Genomic DNA, 25,872 nt, shown 5'->3' on the forward strand with positions numbered 1-25,872 from the left:
CGCACCTAAGACAGGTCGACTGTCATTGTCAGGGGACCAAGATGCATCTTAAACACATATCTTCTTGCCTGCCAGCCACCCCTGCAACCAAGACTGCCTGCTTGGCTGTTCCTGAGGTGGGGCCACAGCATTGCCCTGTTTTGTTGGTGGCCTGGTAGTAGCTCACCAACCTCATCACAGTTGATGCTTGACCCCAAGGGCCAGAGGACAAAACTGCTGATCTGGTCCCAGTTCCCCAGGACTCAAGCACACTACATAGGGGCATGAAAATGGGATTGATGGCTTGATCTTTAGTACAGGAGGAGCCCCCACTATTAGAAAACAGAAGAGTGTGGCAGCACAGGGGCTGGGCACCCCTCCCTTCATGAGACTGGAATGTGAAGGATGTGTGGCCTAATAGCTGCACTTTTTCCCTCAGCGAGTCTCATAGTCCAGAATGCCTAAAATGGCTCAGTGATCTGAGGACAATCAACTTGGGGTGAGCTCAGTCCTGTTGCTGGGCTGGATGTGGGAGGGAGACTCCCCTGGGCATCTTTCTGCTGGGCTGAAAACCCCAGGTCACCCCTGTTCCCCTATGCGAACTCTGTGGCACAGTCCCTCCCTGAAGGATTGGCCTGGTGGCCTGAGAGCTGTCCCTAGACCCTGACCGAGGTCCATGCTTGTACCTGCCTTGGATAGCCTGGTGGCTGTGTTGCCTGACCCAGCCCCACCCAGCTCTGCCACCTCCAGATACCTTGGTAGCAGAGTGTAGAACATACTCCCAGTACCCTGCTTCAACAGAGACATACCAGTACTTCCTTTGATCAACAAAGGCCAAGCAAAAATCCCATTGCCAACTGCAACAGCCTCTGAGCTGCAAGCATTACCTAGTGGCTGGGAGGTCAAACTGCATGTCCCATCACAACTTCTGGCATCATTGTAAGGCACTCAACTGACTTTTACTTGCAAGAGCTACCTATTAGCCTGTAGCATAAACTGCACAACTCAATATAATTGCTGACAGAACTGCATAGCACTGAGCAACAAGATAAGCCTCTCTAGGCCACGAACATCTTATCTTTGCAGGAGACAGTGAGTCTGACCACAAGCACAGTACATCACTACTACAACATACAAATACTTAACACTTGAGCAAACCACTAAACTAATGTTCTCCATAGCTAAGGAATTAATATAGAGCCTTGACCCCCTAAAAGCACAAAGAAGCAAAGCTAAAAGACCCTACCCAACATATGCAATGGTTACACCCTCAAGTGGGGGAAACCTCCACTCAGATGAAAGTAAATTCAAAAATAAGAAGTGACAGTTCTGCAGATGAATAGGACCCAGCATAAAGAATTCTAGCACCATGAAGAAGCAGAATGCTGTGACACCCCCAAAGGATCATGTTAGCTCTTTAGCAATGGATCCTGACCAAAATGAAAACTTTGAAATGAGAGATAAGTAATTCAAAACACGGATTGTAAGCAAGATGAATGAGATACAAAAGAAAGTTGAAAATCATCACAAGGAAACCAGAAAATCAATTTAGGAGGCAAAAGGCAAGATAGATATATTAAATAAAATGAAACAAAAACTTCAGAAATGAAAAATGCTCTGGAGGAACTTCAAAACACTGTGGCAGACTTAACAGTAAAGTAAACCAAAGGAAAAAAAAATAAAATTAGTAACTTGAAGACTGTACTTTCGAATTAACTCAGTCGGACAAAAAAAATAAAGGAAAAATAATTTTAAAAAATGAACAAAGACTTTCAGAAATATGGGATTTTGTGAAGCAAACAAACCTATGACTTGAAGGCTTTCCAGAGAGGGAAGACAAAAAAGTAACTACCTTGGAAAACATGTTTAAAGGGATAATTCAAGAAAATTTCCCTAGTATCTACACAGGTAAACACCCAGAATGAAAAATGCAGGGAATACCCACAATATACCATACAAGATGAACATCAACAAGACATACAGTCATCAGGCTATCCAAGGTCAAAATGAAGGAAAAATCTTAAAGACAACTGAAGAAAAGAGTCAAATCACCTATAAAGGAGAAGAATTTCCTTTCTAACTCATTCTACCAGGATAATTTTGATATCAAAATATGGCAAGTCCACAACAACAACAACAACAATAAAAATGAAATTGTAAGCCAATATCTCTGATGAAAATAGGTGGAAAACTTCTCAGCAAAATCATGGGAAGCTAAATCTGGCAACCTATCAAAAAACATAATTCATCATGATTAAGTAAGTTTAATTCCAGGGAAGCAAGGATAGTTCAACATACACAAATCAATAAATATGGTTCACTATGTAAACAAAATTAAAACAATCACCATGTGATAATCTCAGAAAAAGCATCTGTTAAAATCCAGCATCCATCATGATAAAAACCCTCAATAAAAGAGGCATTGAAGGAACACACTTCAAAATAATAAGAGCCATATATGACAAACTGGCAACTAAGATCATACTGAATGGGGAAAATTTGAAAACATTCCCCTTAAGAACTGGAAGAAGACAAAGATGCCCACTCTCACCATTACTATTCAGCATAGTACTAAAATTCCTAGTTGGGCAAGAGAAAGAAACAAAAGGCATTCAAATTGGAAACAAGGAAGTCAAATTACCTCTGTTCAGATGTCATGATCTTATATCTGGAAAACTCTATTCCTTCAAAAGACTCCCAGACTGGATAAATGACTTCAATAAAGTTTCAGGATTCAAAATTAATGCATAAAATTCAATTGCACTTTATACAACAGTGCTCAAGCTCAGAACCAAATCAAGAACTCAGTCCCATTCACAGTAGCCTGAAAAAACAGAAAACAAACAAAAAAACCCACAAAACCCCAAAACAGCATCAACAACAACAAACCTAGAAATACATTTAACTAAGGCAGTGAAAGAATTCTACAAGAACTACAAAACACTGTTGATAGAATCATAGATAATACAAAAAAGTGGAAAAACATCCCATGGATAGGAAGAATCAATATCATTAAAATGACTAAATTGTCCAAAGCAATCTACAGATTCAACACAATTCCTATTAAATTACTAATGTCATTTTTCACAGAATTAGAAAAGCAATTCTAAAATCCACATGGAACCAAAAAAAAGAACTCAAATAGACAAAACAATATAAGCAAAAAAAAAAGCAAAACAAAACAAAACCAAACAAAACTGGAGATATTACATTACCTAACTTCAAGCTGTACTAGAAGGCTTTAGTAACCAAAACAGTTAGGTACTTGTACAATAGACACACAGATCAGTGAAACAGAATAGAGAGCTGAGAAATAAAGCCACACTCCTAAAACTAGCTGATCTTCAACAAAGTCAACAAAAATCAACAATGGGGAGGGGCACCCTTTTTAATAAATAGTTCTGGGAAAACTGGCTAGCTACATGCAGAAGAATGAAACTGGAAGCTTATATCTTACTATATACAAAAATTAACTCGAGATGGATCAAAGATCTAAACATAAGACCCAAAAGTATAAGAAACCAAGAGGAAAATCTAGAAACAACTCTTTTAGAAATTGGCCTTAAATTAAGACCTCAAAAGAAAAATGTAGTGAAAACCAAAGCAGACAAACGGGACTTATACAAAGTAAAGAGCTTCTGCACAGCAGACAGCACGATCAATTGAGTAATCAGAGAACCACAAAAATGGAAGAAAATATTCAAATCTATACATCCAACAAAAGACTAATATCCAGAATATATTTTTCAAAACTTAAACAAATCAACAAGAAAATGACAAATAACCTTACCAGAAAGTAGAAAAGGGACATGAACAAATACTTCTCAAAAGAAGATATACAAGTGGCTAATATATGAAAACATGCTCAGCATCATAAATCATCAGTGAAATGCAAATAAAAACCCTTATGAGATACGATTTCATACCAGTCAGAATGGCTATTATTAAAAAGTCAAAAAATAAGAGATGGTGAGGATGTAAAGAAAAGTGACTGCTTTTACACTGTTGGGAGGAAGGTAAATCAGCTCAAACCCTATGGAAAACAGTATGGAGAGTTCTCAGCTATCAAAAGAACTATAATTTCACCCAGCAATTACACTACTGGGTGTCTGCACACAGGAAAAGAAATAATTGTATCAAAAAGTTACCTGTTCTTCACTCTATTCACAATATCTTAGTTCTATTCACAATAGCAATTTTTGGAATCAACCTAAATGTCCACCAACAGTTGATTGCATTAATAAAATGTGATATATATATATATATATATATATATATATATATATATNATATATATATATATATATATATATATATACCCTGGAGTATTACGTGGCCATAAAAATTAAATCCTGTCCTTTGCAGCAATAGAGATGAAGTTGGAGGCCATTATGTCAAGTGAAATAACTCAGAAAAAAGCTGAAATACCACATGTTCTCACTTATAAGTGGAAGCTAAACAATAGGTACACAAGGACACAAAGATGGAAATAGTAGACACTGGGAATTCCAAAAGGGGAGAGGGTAAAAAATACTACCATGTTCACTGTTTAGGTGTTGGGTTCACTAGAAGCCCAAACTTAACCATTAGGCAAAATACCTATGTTACAGACCTGCATATTTACCCCTCTGAACCTAAAAAATAAAAAAAGATCTAGAAATGCTCTATGTATGTACAAAATTGCATGAATTTCACTAAATTAATGTGACCAATGATGACTAAATAAAAAAGTATTTTAATTATTGTAACTGTACATATATATGCCCCCCACACATACAAATGTACATACTCTTTATTTTGACTTACTTGGAAAATGAAAGATAATGCCATTTCATTGCACTCAGAAAAAATAATTTATGCTTTAAATTTGCCTCCACTTTTTAGCAGCAAATCTGTAAAATATGAAAAACATAAATGCATACAGACTTTCATAACCTATTAACTTTTTAAAAGTAAACATACCCAACTTTTGCTGATTGTCTAAAGAAATTATGAAGATTGTGGAAATTTTAAAATACACATGGGTAGAAAGAGGTAGGAAATAAAATCACCTTCTTTCTAAGTTCAGTATCACTAAAAATGAAATAAAGATGTATTTCGCTAAACGTTAGGTGTTAAATGAGAGTCAAATGATTCAAACAAAATTTGAAAACTAATAAACTTGACCTAGAAAAGGCCAAAAAATATGACAGTACCATCTTACTAATGGTACATTTTAAGTTTAACTTTACTAATAGTAGGTTTGTATTATTGAATTGATTCTGTGTCTCAGATATACACACTTTAAATTCCCTAATTCTCCTCTTTTCAACAATCTTGTGGATTCTTAGATGGGGAATCTAAATTTCGAAAGACTTACCAGGCTCAGATGACCATATGGTAAGTAGCAACCATGGATGTCCAACTCAATTCTGCTGGCTCCAAAGCCCCTGATCTATTCCCTAGTCTTTTTTTCTTCTAAATATTAGAGTTTTAAACAAAACTATATAAGTTATACAGGTATAATTATAACTACAATTCTGTTTAATCAATGAAAAACATAAAAACTGGATAATACTAATATTTTTCTGCTTATTGAAAAGTATTGCAAGATTAGCAGATGGTGTGTTTTAAGTGTGTGCATGTGTATGTGTGTGTGCGTGTATTGGAAAATTGTATTTTAGGAGTAAGCATGTACTCTTTGTGGCTGGCAGCATAAGTGTTAAGTAAAACAAAAATGTTTATGCTTCAAGTCCCTTTCTCTCCACCGTGTAATGGAATACTGAATGCTATCTAATATTTAACTAACTGTAATAAACTTAAGAATTATTCCAAAAATTATAAGCTGTAACGTATGACATTTGAAAACAATATTGTGAGTTTTAATGGAGTGCCCGAATTTGTTATAAAATTACAACTCAAGGATTGCCTGTAAGACTTAGATGAAAGCTTCACATTCACATAAACTTTAATGCCGTATCATTTATATGCTGTCTTGGTAGAGATCAGCAATAGGTGTAGAAAATCTTTTACATTTAATCTTAGTCTCAAAAATATCATGAATGAATGGATAATTCTGTGGTCTGACTGTGTTCCCTAAAATTCATGTGTTGAAAACTTGATCCCCAGGGAAACAGTGTTGGCAGGTGAGGCCTTCTGGGAGATGTTAAGGTCATGAGGATTTCACCCCCCATGAATGGATTAATGCCACAATAAAAAGGGCTTGTATGGATGGGATCATGCTCTTTTGCCCTTCTGCCTTCTGCCATTAAGGATGCAGCAAGAAAGCCCTAACCAGATGTTGCTGCCTTGATCTGGCACTTCTTCTCAGCCTCTAGGATTGTCAGAAATAAATTTCTGTTTTTTAAATAAATTACCCACTCAGGTATTCTGTTATAGCGGCAAAAAATGGACTAAGGCAGATAATAATTGCATATAAGTTCTTAAATTTCTATATAGCATGCATAATTGAATTTAAGATTTTTCAAAGAAATGGTATAGATGCTCTCTAATTGGGAGAAATCTTTGCAAAAACAATCACAATTTGATTATAAGGCAGATTCATCAACCTGAGATTGTTTTCCTTCTTTCCAGTACCTCCGAAAACATGAAATAATTCACAAAGCATTTAACTTCGCTAGTACAGTCAAAAGGAAACTGATGCCTGGGCTAGAACCTTATGTTGTTTACTATTTTTTAATTAGGTTTATTTCCTTACCTTTATGCGTTGTTTATTATTGTTTATAATTTGTCTATTATACTTTCAAAATAAAGCAAATCAGTTTATAAATTCTTGGTCATTAATCTTCCAATACGATTATTTCAGAGAAAAAAATCTAAGTGATTTTCTTTTCAAATCCTTTATATGAAGAAACTCGTAATTAGAGAATAGTTCTAAGTAAACAAATAAGAACACAATACTTAAGAGAATTGGCTTGTGTTTTCAGTAAATACTTCTTATCTTGGTTTTTCTAAAAATCCACTTAAAAGTATTAATTAAACTTTTTATACCCTAACAACTAGGTAGAATGTGACTTCTGTGGTCTTAAATGTTTGTACCTGTATGCCAGGACCCTAAAGGACGAGAAACACACACACTCACACAAACACAAACATACTATCTGGCTCCACTTTGTTGGACATGCCAGATTTGGTTATGTTTTGTTGAATATCCCAATAAAACTTTCAGAGGAAATAAAATTTCATACGTTGATACAACTAAGACTTGTAAAGTGTCACTCCCCCAGGTTCCTTGGAAAATCATAATTAAACCTTTAGCTTCATTTGTACTTTAGCCAAAAATAATACACAGCTACTTTTAGAGACCCAATCATTTTTTCAATGTAAAGTAGAACTCTGCTAGTCACTATGTAAATTCCTAACTTCTTAGATTTTTAGACTGAGGTTCATTTTAAAAACAAAATTTTCCTACACTTTAAAAAACTAATTCTGATACACGATTTTATCAAATGCATAATTTTCAATTGCTAAAGCCTTAGACCACAGTCCTCTCCTAATAACGGCAGAATTTATAATTGATTATTGAGTACCCACAATATGTAGGCATTGTTCTATGTGATTTGCTTCATTTAACCCTCTTCACTTAAATTCTGTGTTAAAGATGAGCACAGTGAAGGCAATAGGGGTTGAATAAGCAGATAAGTAGCAGAGACCATGCTCTTAATATCTGTGTATTTGGAATCTGTGGTAATCAAGATTCTGTTTAAGTATTTTAACTTACATAACCATATTTAGTATCACAATTAAATGGTAGTGCTCCTCAAATCCTTGTTGTGAAAAGGCCATGCAGTAGATAAAGGATATTTCAGGAGTTCATAAAATGTATTCCTGTTGGTTTCTATAGCTGAATGACACAGGCCTAGAAACACTGTGTGACTGTATGTGACCACTGATGAGCCCTTTAGCTACTTTGAGCCATACCTTTCTCATGTAGAGAGCAGGTGGAAATTGATGGTTTTTAAGAATCTCCTCAATTTCTAAAATGTGTGCCTACAAAGTCAATATTTAATAATTCAGTCAGTATTTATTACATTATATATATGTAATCAAATAATTGATTTATTATTAGCTCTTATGTGCTTTGATGCATCATAGAAACATATTTCCCTCTGAAATTGATTGAAAAGATCACACCTCTAAGGGATGGCTTAGGGACATGGCAATTTCTATGGTGATGCTATATGTGTCATTTTACTGTTCTGTGTGGAAAGTCCTCTGAAGTTATGAGAGGCACTTATTCTGTAGTTATGTATTTGGTGAAATAGCAAAATCTCTTCTTGGACTATTTTATCAGCAAATAATCTCATCAATGTCTTGGAGGAGATAAGGCTTGACCACAGTATAAAGGTGGTGTTATTTGTACATAAGCAATGCACTCTAATTTATGAATCAATTTCTAAAATGTGTGTCATTTTAGAAATGAATAAGCAGATAAGTAGCAGAGGTTGGTCTCTCCTAGAGAGAGTTGTATAACTGAAAGTTATTGATGTCTTCATCCAAATATTATCTACATGCAATGATTCTCCACTGGGAGCAATTTTTCCCCTTAGGGTACATTGGCAATGTAAGATTGCCAAATTTAACCAATCAAACTACAAATATCTGATTAAATTAGAATCTTCAAACAATAATAAACATTTTAAAATATAAGTATGTTTTGTGTAATATTTGTAACATGCTAAAACTTTATTGTTTGTTTGAAATTCAAATTGAACTGGGAGTCACATATTTTATCTGACAACACTAAAATTAGTCTTGGGGTTTGCTACAGGCATCTAGTGAGTAGAAGCCAGGGATGTTCTAAACTTTCTACAATGCTCAGAACAGTCCCAACTTCACACTGGATATCTTTATTTTGAATGTGTGTATGTTTCATTGAATATAAATGTAACAAGAATTATCCAGTCCAAAATGTCAATAGAGCTGAGGTTCAGAACTCTGATCTCTGTACAATATGTTCCTTCCCTTGATATAGCATTCAATCATTTTGGCTTTAAGTTTGTAATAGGGACACTGATTTGGTACTTTTATATGTGAACATGTTTGGAGATATCATTATATATATAGAATTAAGATAATATTACCTGTCTGCCATTAGTTATATGAGATATGTGTAAACATGTCTTAAAAGTTAATAGAAAGCAATATTCAGTGATTTTCCTTTTTTGTCAGCTGAAGGTCAGTTAAATTTCTATACCACTACAAGTCTCCTTAGGTAACTATTTTTGTCATTGTAATCTATAACCAGGTCATAAAATCAAAGATACAGCAGAATATTAGGTGTTTAGTATTAGAAATACAAAGATGAAGAAGTCAAAATTCGTAATCTTAAGTTACCTAGAGTCAAGAGTCCAGAGAAGCAAAGCAGACATGAAGATAAATGAAAAGTTCAATACTTTCTATGTCACTACTTAAAAATACATTAAAGTCATTATGATGACTTGCTACAAAAATGGCTCAGAATTACAGCATAAATGCAAGTCCTTACACTGAGAAGGTGTGAGCTTGTCTTCCAGAATATAAATGAAAACCTCTATGGAAGTTTTCCTGTTACATGTCCAAGGGTTTTACTGCACTACTAGCAGAATTGGTGCTGAATTTTCTGGCATCCCACTGCACATCTGTATGGTGTTATCTGATGCCATAAGAAGGCTCGGTCCTTTATGCCCTGTTGACAGCTGTAAAGTAGAAGTGTCATAATTCTTTTGGCAGTTGCCAAGTTATCATTGTCCTTAATTTGTGAAAATAGTTTCTTTCCCTCCTCATCTTCTCAAAGATGCAGTAATATCATGGAATTTCAGGCCATTTGCTGACATAAGAGCTGAATAGTAGGTGAATGGGGGACACATATGGAAGATTGAGTTCTCTTCACTGAATTGCTTATTGCTTCTGCATGTATTAAAATGTAAGTGTGAATGAAAGTATTATTATTATTATTATTTTTTTGAGACAGAGTTTTTTGCTCTTGTTGCCCAGGCTAGAGTGCAAGGGTGTGATCTCGGCTTACCGCAACCTCCCCTTCCCAGGTTCAAGCAATTCTCCTGCCTCAGCTTTCCAAGCAGCCGGGATTACAGTCATGCACCACCATGCTCAGCTAATTTTTGTAATTTTACTAGAAACGGAGTTTCTCCATGTTGGTCAGACTGGTCTCAACCTCCCAACCTCCGGTGATTGCCTGCCTCAGCCTCCCAAAGTGCAGGGATTATAGGCATGAACCACTGCACCAGGCGCAAGTATCAATTGTGTTGACTTCCAATGTCTGAATAAACTAGAACAGGATATGGCCTCAAAAACTTACATTCTAGTATAAGAAAGAAATCATCCGTACAGTGGCAGAAAGTAGTAAGCATTGTTAAGAAAAGAACAAAAAGGGTTTGAAGGGAGCCAACAAAAAGGGTGCCCTCTTTAAACTAATATGAGCAGGGAAAATGGAATGAAATGTTTTACGTCAAAAAGTCTTAATTAGGACCTCTAGTCCCACTGCAGGTTCAAATGATGGCCTTTGAGAAGTCCTTTGCTATTAGGCAGATTCAGACACATATGCCTTGTTTTGTTGGATGGATGGCCATGATCTTTCTCTAGTTTATGTTTTCTCCCTGGATATAGCAAGAGCCATAAAGTCAATCCTGGGCTCTGTAACATCTTTCTAAACCTAGAAATGTGTAGCAAAATCTACAAAGTTTATTTTTACCCAGAGGACATGGGCTGGTTTTGTTTTTGTGTTGTTTTGAAGTTGGTAGTTAGAAGAATCAAATCTGTGTCAAATTTGACTGAAGTAAATTACTGCTTTGTGTGTATCTGGCCTTTAGAAATATTTTTAACAAAAATACTTTGTGTTAAATGTTTTTGGAATTGTACGTTAATCATGCTATTCATTTCATCAACAGTTTTAGTTCTTTTTGAGTTTGACTTTGACTTTATACCTAGATCATGGAGGGAGAACCATTGGGTTGGCATCTTCTTATTATGAGGAAGAATTGCATAATAATAAATTATATTAAAAAAGGATAAAATTAAAACTAAATGACACATTAAAATCTCATCATTTAAAATTAAGGGTCTCCACTAAACAGGCTGTAAGGTAAAACTGAAATCATATATTGATGGGCACAAAAAGTAAGGAATTGAAATGAGTTATGTACTAGGTGCCTATTTTAAAATGGCTAAAATTTCTGTGGAGAAGAGAGGAGAAAGCAAAAAGAAAGACTTTTTTCTAGTACTTGCCAGTTTATTCCAGGAATGTAATGCAATACCAAGGAAATATTATTACCTACTTCAAGGAGGCACCTACATCTAAGGTGTGGAGGACTTTAGAGACCTAAGTATTTTATTTTTGTATAAACTCTGAGATGTGTGGTTGCAAATTTTTCTTATACATATTCATTCTAAGTTACTAAATTTCTACCATTTTAGGAAAATCTTGTGCTATTTTCTGCTCTGTTTCTCTCTCTGTCTCTACATACACCCGCCCCCACACACACTGTACACAAACACACACACACACACAAACATATTTAACCTTGGCTTAACTTGCTCTTTTCTTTTTGGTAAAATTTCATAGCCTATGATAAATGTATGATGAGATATTTCCAAAAATTAAAATTATGTTTCATATTAAAATAACATATAAACTATATAGATTTTATAAAGCAGCTCAAATCTTCATACTTTTATTTTTTATATCATTGCTTTATATAGCATAAATTGTTTTATGAGTTAGCAGTTGTAATATTTTCTTATGTAAGCAGCTATTACTAAATACTGATGCAATTGTGTGCATAAAATTTTGGTTGGTCTCATTTTAAGAATTAGTGGTGTAAACACAAGCCTAAATAAATACAAGGAGAAAAAATCAAGTCTGTAAACTTAAATTGAAGGACTATTACATAAAATTTTTAGCTATTCAGTTACTCTTTTAATATAGACCACTAAATATGAACTTAAATTCCTTTAACAGGAATAAATAGTGTATCCTCTATAAATTACTTGTTCAAGACATATAATCAGCTACAAAAATATAATAAAAACTAATCTATCTTCAATTTTACTAAATTGGGATTTATTTGATTTATTTCCCCCCTGAAAGCACATAAGACAATCACATGAATAATCAAAATGTGGAGAAGAGAGGACAGATAATGAAAAAGAGTACATCTACCAATTGATAATCACTGCTCAGCAGGCACAATGATTTCTTATTTTGCATTTTGAAGACAACTATTGCAATAATAATTACAAATTTATGGAAATTCCTTTTTGGGTGTGTGAAATTTGGGTTTGCTTTATAACCGAAAGTATTATTATAGCTATCGAAGAGGTAGAAGAAATAATAGATGTTTTCTGTGCTATCCTATTCTAGATCTAACAGTGGTTTTCCATTCTATTTTTAACTCCTCACACACCTTATTGTATAATAGACACATTCCTGAATCATTGTAGCTCACTATGACTGTGGTTCTCAAATCTGGAGAGTGGATTGGCAAGAGGATTTAAAAACTCCCAGAGAAGGTTATTTACTTTGAAAAAAGAAGAAACACTGAGAAGCTGAAATGCCTACTCATTAATAAGCTGGAGTAGCAAGTTGGATGAAAGCCCATAAAGAAGGCAATTTCCCTTTTAAATGTGAAGATTACTAGCACCAATAGGATGATTTCACAAATTTTTCTGCCTCCATCCACAATCCCTATGCCTACATAAAAATTATTCGCTTTCCATAACTACAGGCTTATGCAGTTTTGTTAATAAATAACAGAATATCTCTCATTTTGAATAGTTTACAAAACACTGATACAAAAGTTACATCAATACGCTGAGGCTTAGCATTAATTTTTCTTCAGGATATGAAATAAGAATTTATATTAGTCCAAGCTATATAGACATTGCATTCCATTTTGATATTTTACAGACATAGGTAAATTATGTTCTTCATTTAAATGAGCTAATACTTTTACCCAGAATAGCTAAAAATATACTCAATCATTCTTTTATTTCTCTTTTACTAAATGGCACTCTGCACCACTAGTGAACAGACCAAGCTCTCCCGTTACTTGTCTTCAATAAAACATTATTATCTTTTGGCATTCTCTTGCACTAGGGGAAATAAAAAGTCACATGTGGAGAAGTTCTAAATGCTAGACAGAAATGATCCTTGAAGGGCAGTTTTTATCCTCCACGGAAGTACTGCAGACCTCTTCCATTAGCGTAGTCCCAGGGAGCAAAAGGTTAGAGACCTGGGACTGCCAACCATACCTGATCACATAAGTCAGCATTTCCCTGAAGTGGTGAGAGAGTGTGTGAATGGACCCACAGGTGCATTAAAGTATCTGAAACGAAAAACAACAACTGTAGTATTTTACATTGGAATATGCTGTACAGAAGGTGACATTTTGTTTGTGGTTGTAGGGAAGAAAGGAAGGCAATATTCAGATTCCGCCCTCAAAACGTACCATTTGGCATAGGTTATGGGAGGTTGAAGACAAGGGAGGGAGTTTTGCCTCACTTAAAACAGCTGGGAAACAGATGGAAACTGATGTGAAGATTATCAAATGCATGGTGCAAACCTTCCACCCACTTTCTACGAAAGAAAGTCCTGTTAGGTGATGGCAGTAGAGGCCTTAGGGTCAGCAAGTGATAGGCTTTGGAAACTGTAAAGAAAGAAGTAAAAAAAACTTTCAAAAACCCCTAAGATTGTATGAAATACGAATCCAGAAGTGCAATTCTAAGAAGCATGTTTTCATAAAAGAGAATGAGAGTTGTGATGGAAACCACAAAAGAACCATATGTACAAGGGTAAAAGTAGTGGCTGGATTAATCAACACATGAATGTTCTCTGTCATAGGAAGTGATATTAAGAAGCACTCATCCACTCTCTGTCATCTAATTTAATGTAATTTAATTATAATTTAATGGTTCCTTCTGTGGCTATCATAAATATGAGTGTGCACAACTTACTTCATTTTAGTCATTGGGTTTCACTTTGTGAGCAATTTTTAGTTTGGTATTCAGGCACTCAGTAAATAATTTATGGATTTAAACACTGAATTACAGCCAGATTTTTGTTTAAATTTAGTCACCGGCTGTATAAATCTCCTGTTGTATATTTCTAGTTACAATGGGTGTGTACATAGATCCATTACATGTGAGTGTTCTTCTGACCATTGGCCCATATTTTGTGTTTTTGTTTGTGTGACTTTGTGATATTTATGAAGTATTTTTGAAGATCGCAAAGTTAAAGAAGATCACTTTCAAAGAAACTCAAATAAATAGAAGTCAATAGGCTTTCCTCAATTTGAATTTGTTCATTCATGCTTACATAAGGGAATATGCTAACCATGAATCATTCAAATTGACTTGCTCATGAGAAAAAATGTGCTGGTTTTACTGTCAGTTTCCAGAGTTGCTTGACATAAAGGAAAAGAGAATTGTTTCCACATAAAGAATAATCAGCCACATATTTTAGGCAAAGTGGGGATCCAAACTGGCAAAATTTCTTTCAATTCACCTGAAAACATGGATGCTTATGTGAGGGTCTTGTTATCTGAATATTCTGTACTGTGACTGAGTTTGCAGACTGCAAGAACAGCCCACAGAAAAGTTAAAAAAAATCAATCATTTGGAAATGTTGTTCACACAGTGTCAGAATAGCTAAATGCTCCACCAATGTAAATGTTGGCAAATCTGTAGCTAGAGGCAAGTGGATGATAGACTGTAGTTTTTACTTTGTAAGTTGGCACTGTGTAAACATGGCCTACCTGAGAGCACACAAATCATCTCTTATGTCATTCACCTGATCCCAGTGGGCCTGTCAACCTGTGCATGACATGTCACAAACTACTTTTGTGCTGGATAAAGCCCCACATGCCCTGCTAAGGTTAGAAGCTAGTCGATACAGGGATAAGTGACAGCCCAGAAATGGGGTCAGTGAGTGAATAATTTTAGATAGTGCCAGTGCACCAGCCAGTGAAACAATCTGTGATCCTTCAGAGGACAAATAATTGTCAGTTTGCCAAGTTGATGCAAACCTATTGCTGCTGCCGCTGCTACTAGATCTAGAAAACTTCACATCTGGCTCACTTAGATTCTGCTAAGAATCAAAACAAAAGTGTTTACATTAAAGTGCCGTGTCTAGTGACTTGCCATTATGTAGGATCCTCTCTAGTTCAGTTAAACATCCCTTGGGCAGACAGAAAGAAAATGAACACTAAAAAATTCATTTTGTACTTCTTAGCATATTTCAGCATTATTGCATGAAAAACCATAATATAGAAAGATCCTTTATAAGCCATGCCATCTTACCTTTGTCAATTAAAAAAACAATTAATATGTCACTCTTTGAAACCTTTGGTTAAATGGTCATCTTTCTACATCAATTTTCTATCATTTGAGCTACTAGAAAAGTTAATTGTATTCACATTTTGTTAAGATATCACAGCTTGTTTGCACATGTGTAAAAATAACTAGATACCAGAAATAATTTTCAGGAGAGCATTAATGTGCTCCCTTATCTTGATTATGTTGATATTTCAATGAGGATAAATTTGCCATAATTTATTAGAGCTGGGTATGATTACTTTGTAATTGGAGTGTGTATGTTTATGTGTATGTGTGTGTGTTTTTACTATTGATACACGTTCGGTTTTTAGTATATTAGGAATGTCTTCTAACCCCCATTTCAGGGATACTGTGAGGATAAAAGAAATGCTATATGTTAATTATGTCTTGAATCCTTATGAGGAAAAATGGAATGATATGCTCAAAATTATTATTGGTATTTTACATTGCATTATGATGTTGTGAATAACTGGTGTTACGTGTTGTGCATTTTATGTTTATCATATATAATGAAAAACACATTTAAAAATTCAGTTCATAGTTTAAGTCATATGAACACAATTTTATTTATAGATTCCATGTTGGACTAAGTATTATATAAAATAAAAGAACATTGCTATTGCCCTCAAGACTTTTACTTAAATACACATAAAAAGGCCAATAAGTACACACATACTTTTATATATGCTCAATCTGAGCATAACATTTTTTATGGTCCAGTTGCTAAACGTTTGAATTCTCAAATGCTCATATACTGAGATGCCACTTTTTAAAGGATTACTGTGTTCAATCTTACTTAGACCTCAAGTATGTGTGTTCAACAAGTTATGAAGCAAAACTTCGTGTCTAAAATTGTTTTCTAGAGAGGTTTTTGTTTATATTAATATATTACAAGCAGTTAAAATTTTTGTTAATATTTTATAAGAAGAAAATTACATGCTTTCCCAATTAGGCTGTGAATTACCTGCTGGAAGGTGAAAAACATAAGAAGCATATCTCCCCCTGTTGAGCTGCCATCAGTCTTACTGTCTTTTGTCTCTCTTTATTCCATGTCTGGCACAGTACCTGGACAAGTAGTAACTCAGTTACTGTGAATGATATGATTGCATGTGTTTGAATAAATGAGTTGTTACCAATTCTGTCTCCCTTTTATTTCAGACTCCCAGGAAGGAAATTACAAGTCAGAAGTCAACAGCAAACCCAGGAAAGAAAGGACAGCATTTACGAAAGAGCAAATCAGAGAACTTGAAGCAGAATTTGCCCATCATAATTATCTGACCAGGCTGAGGCGGTATGAGATAGCAGTGAATCTGGATCTCACTGAAAGACAGGTAAAGCTGGACATTGTCATTATATGATCTTTTTTAATTGCTTTGGGTCCACAGTCTTCTATGCCATTTTTGAAATACCTAATCCAGAATTCTTGAATATCATTTGGAAGACAGATATACTATTCCGTGATAAAACTTTGCCAGCAAAATGAAAAAATGAAAAATAATATAATGATATTTAGAAGAAAACCATACTTTTTGAGTTTAAGAAAGAATCCTCCTGATTATGATCCTTCTGTATTTTTTGGTTTTAAAATGTTATTTCTTTTACATAATGGTGGCATGCAATGAGGAATTGTGTGTGCTTATAATTTAAAATCTTGTTTGGCATATTAGAAAGCTGGTAACCCTAGATTAGTTTTCTGTATTGCTCAGGATAGGATATGTTACATTGCAGTAACACATTAACCCTCAAATCTCAATGGCATAACACTAAGATATTCATTACTTACTCACCCTCCATACAAACTCTACATGTTCAGCATTCCAAATAATCACTCACAGACCCATTCTGACTCTCTTACATCTCAACATGTGGTGTCCATGGTAACCACAGGAAATAAGAAAGAATTGGAAGTTTATGTAGTGACCCTTAAATGTTTTTGCCTGTAAATTACCCATGTCACTTCTATTTACACACCAATGTCTTGACTAGTAAAATGGTGCAGCCTAGGTGCAAGATGGCTGGGAAATGATGAAAGGCAAGGACACATAGATTGTTGGTAACTATTTCTGCCCCTTTATCCAAAATTTTTTTGAAACTGTATTGGTCTCAGTAATTCAAAATTCTGCTACCCACTCAGAGAATACTTTGAAAGTATTGATGTTTTTGGACCCCAATTAATGAGACCTAAATAATATTTTTAAATTAATTGCTTTTTAGGTCCCTTTCTTACATTTTTTTGAATGGCAAATGATTTGCTCTAATAGTGCTCCCAGTGGATTCCTTGTACTTATTCTGGTTTGACTGAGAAGAATCTAGCCTACTGCTGGCTAACAGTTGCTAATCTTTACAAAAACATTCCTGAAAGGCAAATGCAAACATCTTTATGGACAGTGCAGTTATGATTGGCACTCTTAGGGCTAGAGTCTCATTTCCTCTTTCACTGTGTGTACCTCCTCCAGGATCCCATTGGAACCAAAGAAATATCAACAGGGTGTGGACAAATGAATGCATGTCTTAGGAGAGCAAGTTATTTTATCCAATTTCTTAAATAATCTGCTTTCTTTCTGTTAATTTTTACATTTCAGCTTTGGCAGGTTATTTATGGGTAGTAGAAATATGCAGAGGAACACTTTTTATGTGGTTTTATTTATTGGCAGTTTATATTTTATTAAATATTATGACTGGTACCTATGTTACGGAGCACATTTTCCTTCCCTTAAACTTCACATACAAAATTCCATCTATAAGTGTTCAACATTTGGCATACTGCAAAGCAGGATCCAAAATCTACATCATCAGACCTCTATTTTATTTTTAACAGAGAACAGGAAAATAAAAAGGTGTGTGTGGAGGGAGAATTACACACTAATGTTCTTATATAGAGATGGTGAACTCTAGGAAATGGAACCGTATTTTATATAGTGCATGCAGGAAACTAGGATTTGCTTCCAATCTGTAGAAATGGCAGGATGCAGTACTGTGCTCTCAGCCACAAGGAAAAACAGGATTCTGTACTTGCTAATTTGGGGACAGTCTGTGGTTATCTGTCATTATTTGACCATGGAAGAGAAGTTTCACTTTTGTCTAAGAATCATTTCCTTTTAGAAGCAGTTTTATAAATCTGGTTTGAAAATTTTGAAGATGTCTTGGATATTTCTCCTTTCTAACTGACTTGATAAGCTTTGTAAAGAATTGCATGCAAGAATTATGTATACCGATACATACTATTTTAAGGTTTTTTGAAAGATTCTTTTAAAATTTTGTGTCAGTTACCCTTAGCTGTGTAACAAAGCACTCCAAATCTTAATGGCTTCAAATAATAACCAAAGTTTTATTTGCTCTAGATTATGTAGAGATTTTGACTGGGCTTAGTTGGACAGTAATACTGCTGGCCCCACATAGAACCCTCATGGAACTCCCATTAGCTGATGGGATGACTAAGAGATGGCTGGGACTCAGCTGGGACAGCTAGTCTCTTTTGCATATGGTTTCATCTTCTTATAGGCTAGTTTGGGATCCTTCCAATGGTGATAGAAATATTCCTGGGAACACTGAAGGGGAAAACTTCAATGAGCGAGGGCTTTTCAGGCCCCTTACATCATATTTACTAATGTCCCATTGTCCAAAACAAGCCATGTGACCTAACTCAGTGTCAGTGCAGGACAGGACCACTTCACTGGAAGCTGTTCCTGAAATAATCTAACCACAACATTATGGGAGAAAAATAGCAAAGAACATGAGAGAGAATTCAGTTCATTGAATTGAAAATTTGTTATTGTGCACAAGACATTTTTATTTCATAAGTTTCTATTTGTAGTTTTGCAAGTGAATGCAAAAAGATGTGTACATGCAGAATTTAAATTTCTAATCAAAACTAAGTCTTTAGAGGACCTCCGTGGGTTAGTCAAAAATAATTTTATTGTTATGAAAAAAATCTGAATAAAGGTCCAAGATTTGTCAATTGGATTTGTGTGTTCTTAAGTAAGTAACAATCTCCCTAAGGCACAAAATGGAAATTAAAACTACCTGCTCTTTCTTCTACTTAGATTTATATATCATAATGGATATGAAATAATTTTTAGCATAAACTGTAAAACAGAATTATCACCTAGGTGGGAAAAACCTTTGCTCTGCAAAGCATGTTGAATTAATCCTTTTGTAACACAAATATTTGTTGAGCTAAGTGCTGGAAACAAAATCTTAAAATATGCTAGATAAATACTTGTTAGAATTCACAGAAAAGGTAAAAATCAAACAAGTATTCACAATTGTTATGAATGTAGAATGTCACAGGAGAGGGATGATATAATTGTATTGGATAATGTTCCTGATTGCACCATTTCATTCCAACATTTCTGTGCACACATATTATCTTAAGTTTCTTAAATTAATCTGTGCACAAAATATCCTAAATTAAGAATCAGGCCGGCAGTGGGGGCTCACACCTGTTAATCCCAGCACTTTGGGAAACCAAACCAGGTGGGTCACTTGAGGTCAAAAGTTAAAAACTAGCTTTCACCATGGCCAACATGGTGAAACTCCATCTCTACTAAAAGTACAAAAATGAGCCAGGTGTGGTGGCAGGTGCCTGTAATCCCAGCCACACGGGAGGCTGAGGCAGGAGAAAAACTTGAACCCAGGAGTCAGAAGTTGCAGTGAGCTGAGATTGCCTGACTGTACTCCAGCTTGGGTGACCGCAAACTTGGTATAAAAAAAAAATCACATACTTAAATTATGTATCTATCTTAAATTATATTTGTATTTTGGGCTGAATTTTACTGTGTTGAATTTATCAGAAAAATGTTGTATGATGTCAGTCATCAACTTTGCTATTCTTGAAGGTCAGATGGCATATTCTTTCAAAATGCCAGGGCTCTGATCCCAGTGAAATATTTTCAGTTCTTTTATTTATTTATTTATTTTTGGAGGTTGGGCTTTTAAAGTTATTGACAGAATTACATATAAAATGCTTTAAAATCCACCTTCTCTAATTTGCAGTCCAGCTTGTCTTAGTCTATTGGGGCTGCTATAACAAAATACAATACCCTGGGTGGCTTATAAACAACACACATTTATTTCTCATGGTTCTAGAGGATGGGAAGTCCAATATCTGGCATCAGCAGATTCAGTGTCTGGTGAGCAGACACTTCCTCATAGGCTTCCATCTTCTCACTCTGCCTTGACATGGCTGAAGAAACTAGGTAGCTCTCTGGAACCTCTTTAATAAGGGCACTAATATGAGTAATGATAGATTTGTTCTTATGACCTAATCTCATTTTAAAGGCCCCACTTCCTAATGCCATCATCTTGAGGGTTAGAATTTTAATATGGTAATTTGGAGGAGTCATAAATATTTGGACTGTAGCACAGCTATTCCATTACTTTGATTTTTTTAATTAATCTGTAAATACTCTGTTTATCTATGTAATCTATTTCTTGACCCTATATAATCTTAAACAACATCCTTCCCTATGATTGCCACATGTAAAATGTCAAATTATAGGTATGCTGTCTTTTCATATCCATTCTTTAAGACTTATTTTTTTCAAATGTTAAAATAACCTGAGATTCAATAAAATAAGCACATACAGCAAGGAATATTACATCTAACCTCATATTCTTCCATATTTTCCTTAGCTTTAATAGAATTCTTTGAATATAAAATAGTTTTCTTAACATTGTCAAGGTCTTTTGAGATTCAAATGCATAGACAGGACTTATATATATCCTGCAAATGGGGAAAAACAAGTATTATTTTCTAGATCTATAACAGAATTGTTTTTGAGAAATGATTTTCTCCTACATGAAAACTTACTTGATAATCAGAACTAGTCTTTTGACATATTGTCATGTTGAAATTGTACATGATTGGCTGTAAAATATGCATGTCTATAACTGATGTTATTTGTGGCTATCCCTACTTTACTTATATCAACGATCAGTATATCTAACACAAACTTTATGGTGGGTTACATATGTGTCATGAAGATTTACAGTAATAATTATATCTGCTTTTAGCAAAAAGTAAGATACGTTAAATCCTTAAATATCACTGAGGACTTGAATTTCCAAATTCCATTCTGAAGAATAGTCATGGAATCACACCAAGATGTTACACTCTTACGTTTGCATCTCCCAGAATGAAATGTCAGGGTAGTCTGTAATTCTCTTTGAATTTCATCTGGCCAAAGAATAAGAAAAAAAAGAGGCTCATTCTGAAAAGTAATTCCATGTTAGACCACAGGTGTTAAAGAAAATTATTTTACATTAAATAAAAATGCAGAACCTAGAAAGAAGCAGAGCTTCAAATATTTTTATTATGCAATGTTGTTTTGTTGAATAGTTACAGATCACTCCAGTAAATCTTCCAGCTTCTAACTTACAGCTTCTAGTTTACAACATATTCTCGTAAACCTTTCAAGATCAACAGCTAATAATCTTCAATTGTCAGGGTTATCCCAAATGTTTTGCAGAGAACTCAGTCTAAAGACACTGCAGTTTCAAGGTATTTTTAAGTTGGATAAGCTTATTCTGGCTTTTTTCTTCATCCAGATAAACTTGGAGAAAACTCCCACCAGATTTTTAATATCTCACAGTGGGAAGATGAGAGAAAGCAGCTGCAGAACATATAAAAGAAGTGGTAAAATGGACATTTTTATAGCATTAAGGCTGCCAAATATAGAAAGAATGGGAGATCCTTTCACTTCAAAAAATCTTTTTCACAGAGCTAATCAAAGGTGCAATGTTGCAGACTTGTAAACTAGTTAAGATTACTGGAATAAACAGACTGAATTAATGATACTTCTGCCATGATAAATGGAAAATCCCACCTAGCTAGATCATACTCCATTAGTGGAAATGAGAGGGATTATGTTTTGTTTTTTACTCATAAATCATCAAATGGCCCAATGCCAAATGTTTTCAAAATAGCTATCCTTTTTCTGATGACTATGAAGGAGAAATTTTTTGTGTGCCAAATGGAGTGGTTTTGTCTTTTGCTTAGCTATTTTATACAATTTCTCTGCTTCATAGTTTTATTTCTATAGATTTATACACTTAGTTACTTAGCTAATTAAGTCTCCATAACTAGATTTATTGTCTATTCAAGTTAATTCAAGTCTACCTATGTAGCCAGTGATTTTAGAATATTTCTTCATTTCTTTACAGCAGTATATAGCAGTCATCTAGAGAAACAGTAAGATGTTTTATTTGCTTAATTCACAATATGACAACTATTAAGTATAATTTGACCACAACTGGAAAAATGGGAATAGTATAGGGTAAAGCAGTTGATGATGGGTTATGAGAGGGAATTTTAATGTTAAATGAAAAGAGGCATTCCTGATAATACTTTTGTTTAAATAAAGAAATGCATATTGACAGTATTTGGTAAACTCCAAAAGCCAGGCTCAAAACTACTTTAGCTTCCACAAGAAAAAGCTTATGATACATGAAAAGTAACTTAAGAAAGATGAATAATAAAGTAAGATCTATTCAGTGCAAACAATATTTTAACCTAAAATTCATTTTCAGAAATATTACCTGTATAAGGTAAAAGACTGAGAAATCTATTAGAAATTAGATCCCTAATAAATGCAAATATTTAAATTTCAAATAATATTTTGAAAACCAAAGAAAAATAAACAGTATCTTTATTGAACTGGCCTTGAGAATATATAATCTGTTTTCTTTTAAATTGTTATCTTTCTTTTGATGTAGATAGACATATATATACTTAGAGGTATGAATATGTATCTATGTATCTAGATATCTATTTGTATACACACACACACATATATATTCTGTGTATTTGTGTGTATGTATTTGCATATGTATACACACACACACACACACAATGAGCCTTTATTTTAGAAATTTTAGTGAAATTTGCTCCATGATTCTTGCTGTAAATGTTCATCAAACTGGTGTAATAAAAGGATAAAGATAATTCTTCCCAGCAGTCTAAGAATTTGCCACATTTTATTTCATAATTTCCTCGATAGGGAAGCAAAAATATCAATTTATATTTAATTAACAAATTGACAATAGTGTTCTGAAACATATAATGCATTGCATCACAGGATCATCACTTAAAGTGTACTGCTAAAGAAAGAAACTTCTGTTATGGAATATCACTCCATGCATTCCTTTTCAACACTATTCTTGCATCCATAAGTTCTTTTCATGTTATTAAAAAGAATTCTAAAACTGAGAAGCTTCTGGATATTTTGAGAAACTGGTGCAAGTTTTGTGTTGGCATTTTCAATGTTAAGAAAATTTTCTATCATCTTCATATGTATATAGAAGAGTATATACATATGTTCTGTGACGTCTATAATATAATAAACCCAAGCCTAAGACAACTGACAATTTCTAGAGACTTTGAGTATAAAAGCATTTGTACCAATTATTCTTCATATTTCCATGTCTCCCCATGAAAAAATCAGAGATACATTTAATTTAGAATAGACTTTGAACCTCAAATCCCTCTTATCACTTCCAATTTTTTATGCTGAATGTATGCTTTTAAATTGTTGAAGGTTTTGAAGTTATTAAAATTATTGACGTTTTGTGCATCAGTGTATACTCACTCAGAAGTAACGATTGTCTTTATAAGTTCATATAATAAACTTGGATCTAAGGTGATAGTCTCTAAATCTAATAAATGAAATAACCAGGGCAGTAAAGGCTCACATATATTCTGATAAAGAACTTAAACAATCAGAAATGATCAAAATATTAATATTTACAATCAGAATATAAATTTAGATTAAATCACAGTAAAGTTTCAATATTCTACTTTATTTATAAAAAGGGTAAGTTCCTTTGTTTCAGCTAAATATTTATATTCGGTAGGTTATACTTAGAAGCTGTTAGCTAAAATACTGATGGTCTTATGTTGCTAATTGTTGTTAAACATCAGCCAAGAGATTGGGCAAGATATTGAGATCAAAGACCATCATTCTAGTTGGTCTTAGTAGCTTGAACAAGATAAATATGAAGTGGTGGCTCAGAATATACAAATTCCGTGTCTTCAAGTATTGCTATTCAGTAATTTTATAACACAATAAAGAAGAAAAGTGCCTAATTTAGTTTTAATTTTTTCATTCAATTCGATATAGTCTTTTATTCATGATATACTTAACAATATTTTACTTAAAATAACTAAAAGCCGTGTCTATTTTTTATGTTGTGTAAAAATAGGATTAAGAGTAGTGAATTTTCACTGTAAATGTAGTGAGACAAACCATTTGAGTTGAATTTTACCAGGTATGAGAGAAAGAGCAATGCTTTACTATTACTGTGACTTTTCTAAAAGACTGAGTTAAAATAAATCAACCAGATAACCACTTTGCCTCATCATGTGAATGGTTGCTTTTGGTTCATTTTTGGAAAGATGAATGAGATCATAAGGTTGGCTTGTAATTGTGCCTGTGAGATTTAAATCTGTCATGGAGAATTTCATCCGTTGCCCCAAGAAAGGGTTAATCCTTGTTCGAGATGTTATTTGTCCATGGCTGTCTATAGCTAATGTGTATTCAGTTTGATTTAAAAACATATGAAATATATAATTATAAATGTTATAATTACATTAATGAGCCTGATTCACAAGACTTGGAAAGAGAAAAAGAAGAGGCTTCAAAACTAAAAATTACAGAGGTGGGAAAATGATTCCCAACATGCTAAATTAGAGGATAAAGGTGAGAGGCAGCCCTGTAAACAGGACTTCAGCCTTTAGTTGTGAAATATGTCCTAAGCCTCCACAGCCTCCCTAACACACACAAACACCCTTTAATTCTGGTAGAAACAACAGAGTCAATTAATGGCTCCAAAAAGCTTTTGGAAATAGCTGAAGAATTCCTTCTTTTAATCAGATATAAATCTATCTATTCAGGAAGAGTAAAAAAAGTTTGATTTTCACCATTTTTTTACTTTTAAGCATTCTTGGTTCTAATTCTAATATTAATAAATCAGTAGTTCAGCTGCTTTGTCATTGAATTACTTGAATAGGTCTTTGGATTTACTAGATACACTGCCATGACCAATTTTAATCACTAGAGATTCAATTAAATCTGAAAATTTTATTTATACAATTATTATTTGCATGTTTTCACATCTCAAAGGTGTAAATAAATATTTGTTAGACAATGTCTACAGTATTCCAGATGCTCAGGTAAAAATGGAAGCAGTTGGAATATTAAATCTACAAATCCCAGATGTTTAGAGGCATCTGAGTATGTCACTGAAATTTTTATTTTTCATCCAGATGTTTGGTGTTATGGTTGATTCTTCAAAACACAGACATTTATGGTATTATATAAATCTGAGTTATGGCATTATATAGATTTAACTTTCTATCAGCCCATTTGCCTCTGGACACCTTAGGAAATTGTGTGACAATACAGATTCAAATTTCATTTATTTTGCCTTGTGATATATTGTGAAATCTAAGAAGACTGATATTGTGAACTTACACAGTCAAAGCTGTAATGTGCTGGCCAAAGAAGTTAAATTTAAATTTCCTCCATTTTCTTGACTGTGAATATCTTAAGGGTGGGAACCATG

At 34.0% G+C, this 25,872-nt stretch overlaps 1 protein-coding gene across 1 annotated transcript in view; it reads left to right on the plus strand.

Moving 5' to 3' along the window:
* The window catches only part of MEOX2 (mesenchyme homeobox 2), a 71,898-nt gene that overhangs the window by 39,779 nt on the left and 6,247 nt on the right, over positions 1-25,872 (plus strand). Inside the window, exon 2 of the mRNA XM_017516432.2 lies at positions 16,468-16,640. Coding sequence (XP_017371921.1) covers positions 16,468-16,640 — 173 coding nt within the window. The remainder of the gene's footprint in view (positions 1-16,467; positions 16,641-25,872) is intronic.

This window comes from Cebus imitator, unplaced genomic scaffold (genome assembly GCF_001604975.1).
Source record: "Cebus imitator isolate Cc_AM_T3 unplaced genomic scaffold, Cebus_imitator-1.0 Scaffold587, whole genome shotgun sequence".
NCBI lineage: Eukaryota > Metazoa > Chordata > Mammalia > Primates > Cebidae > Cebus > Cebus imitator.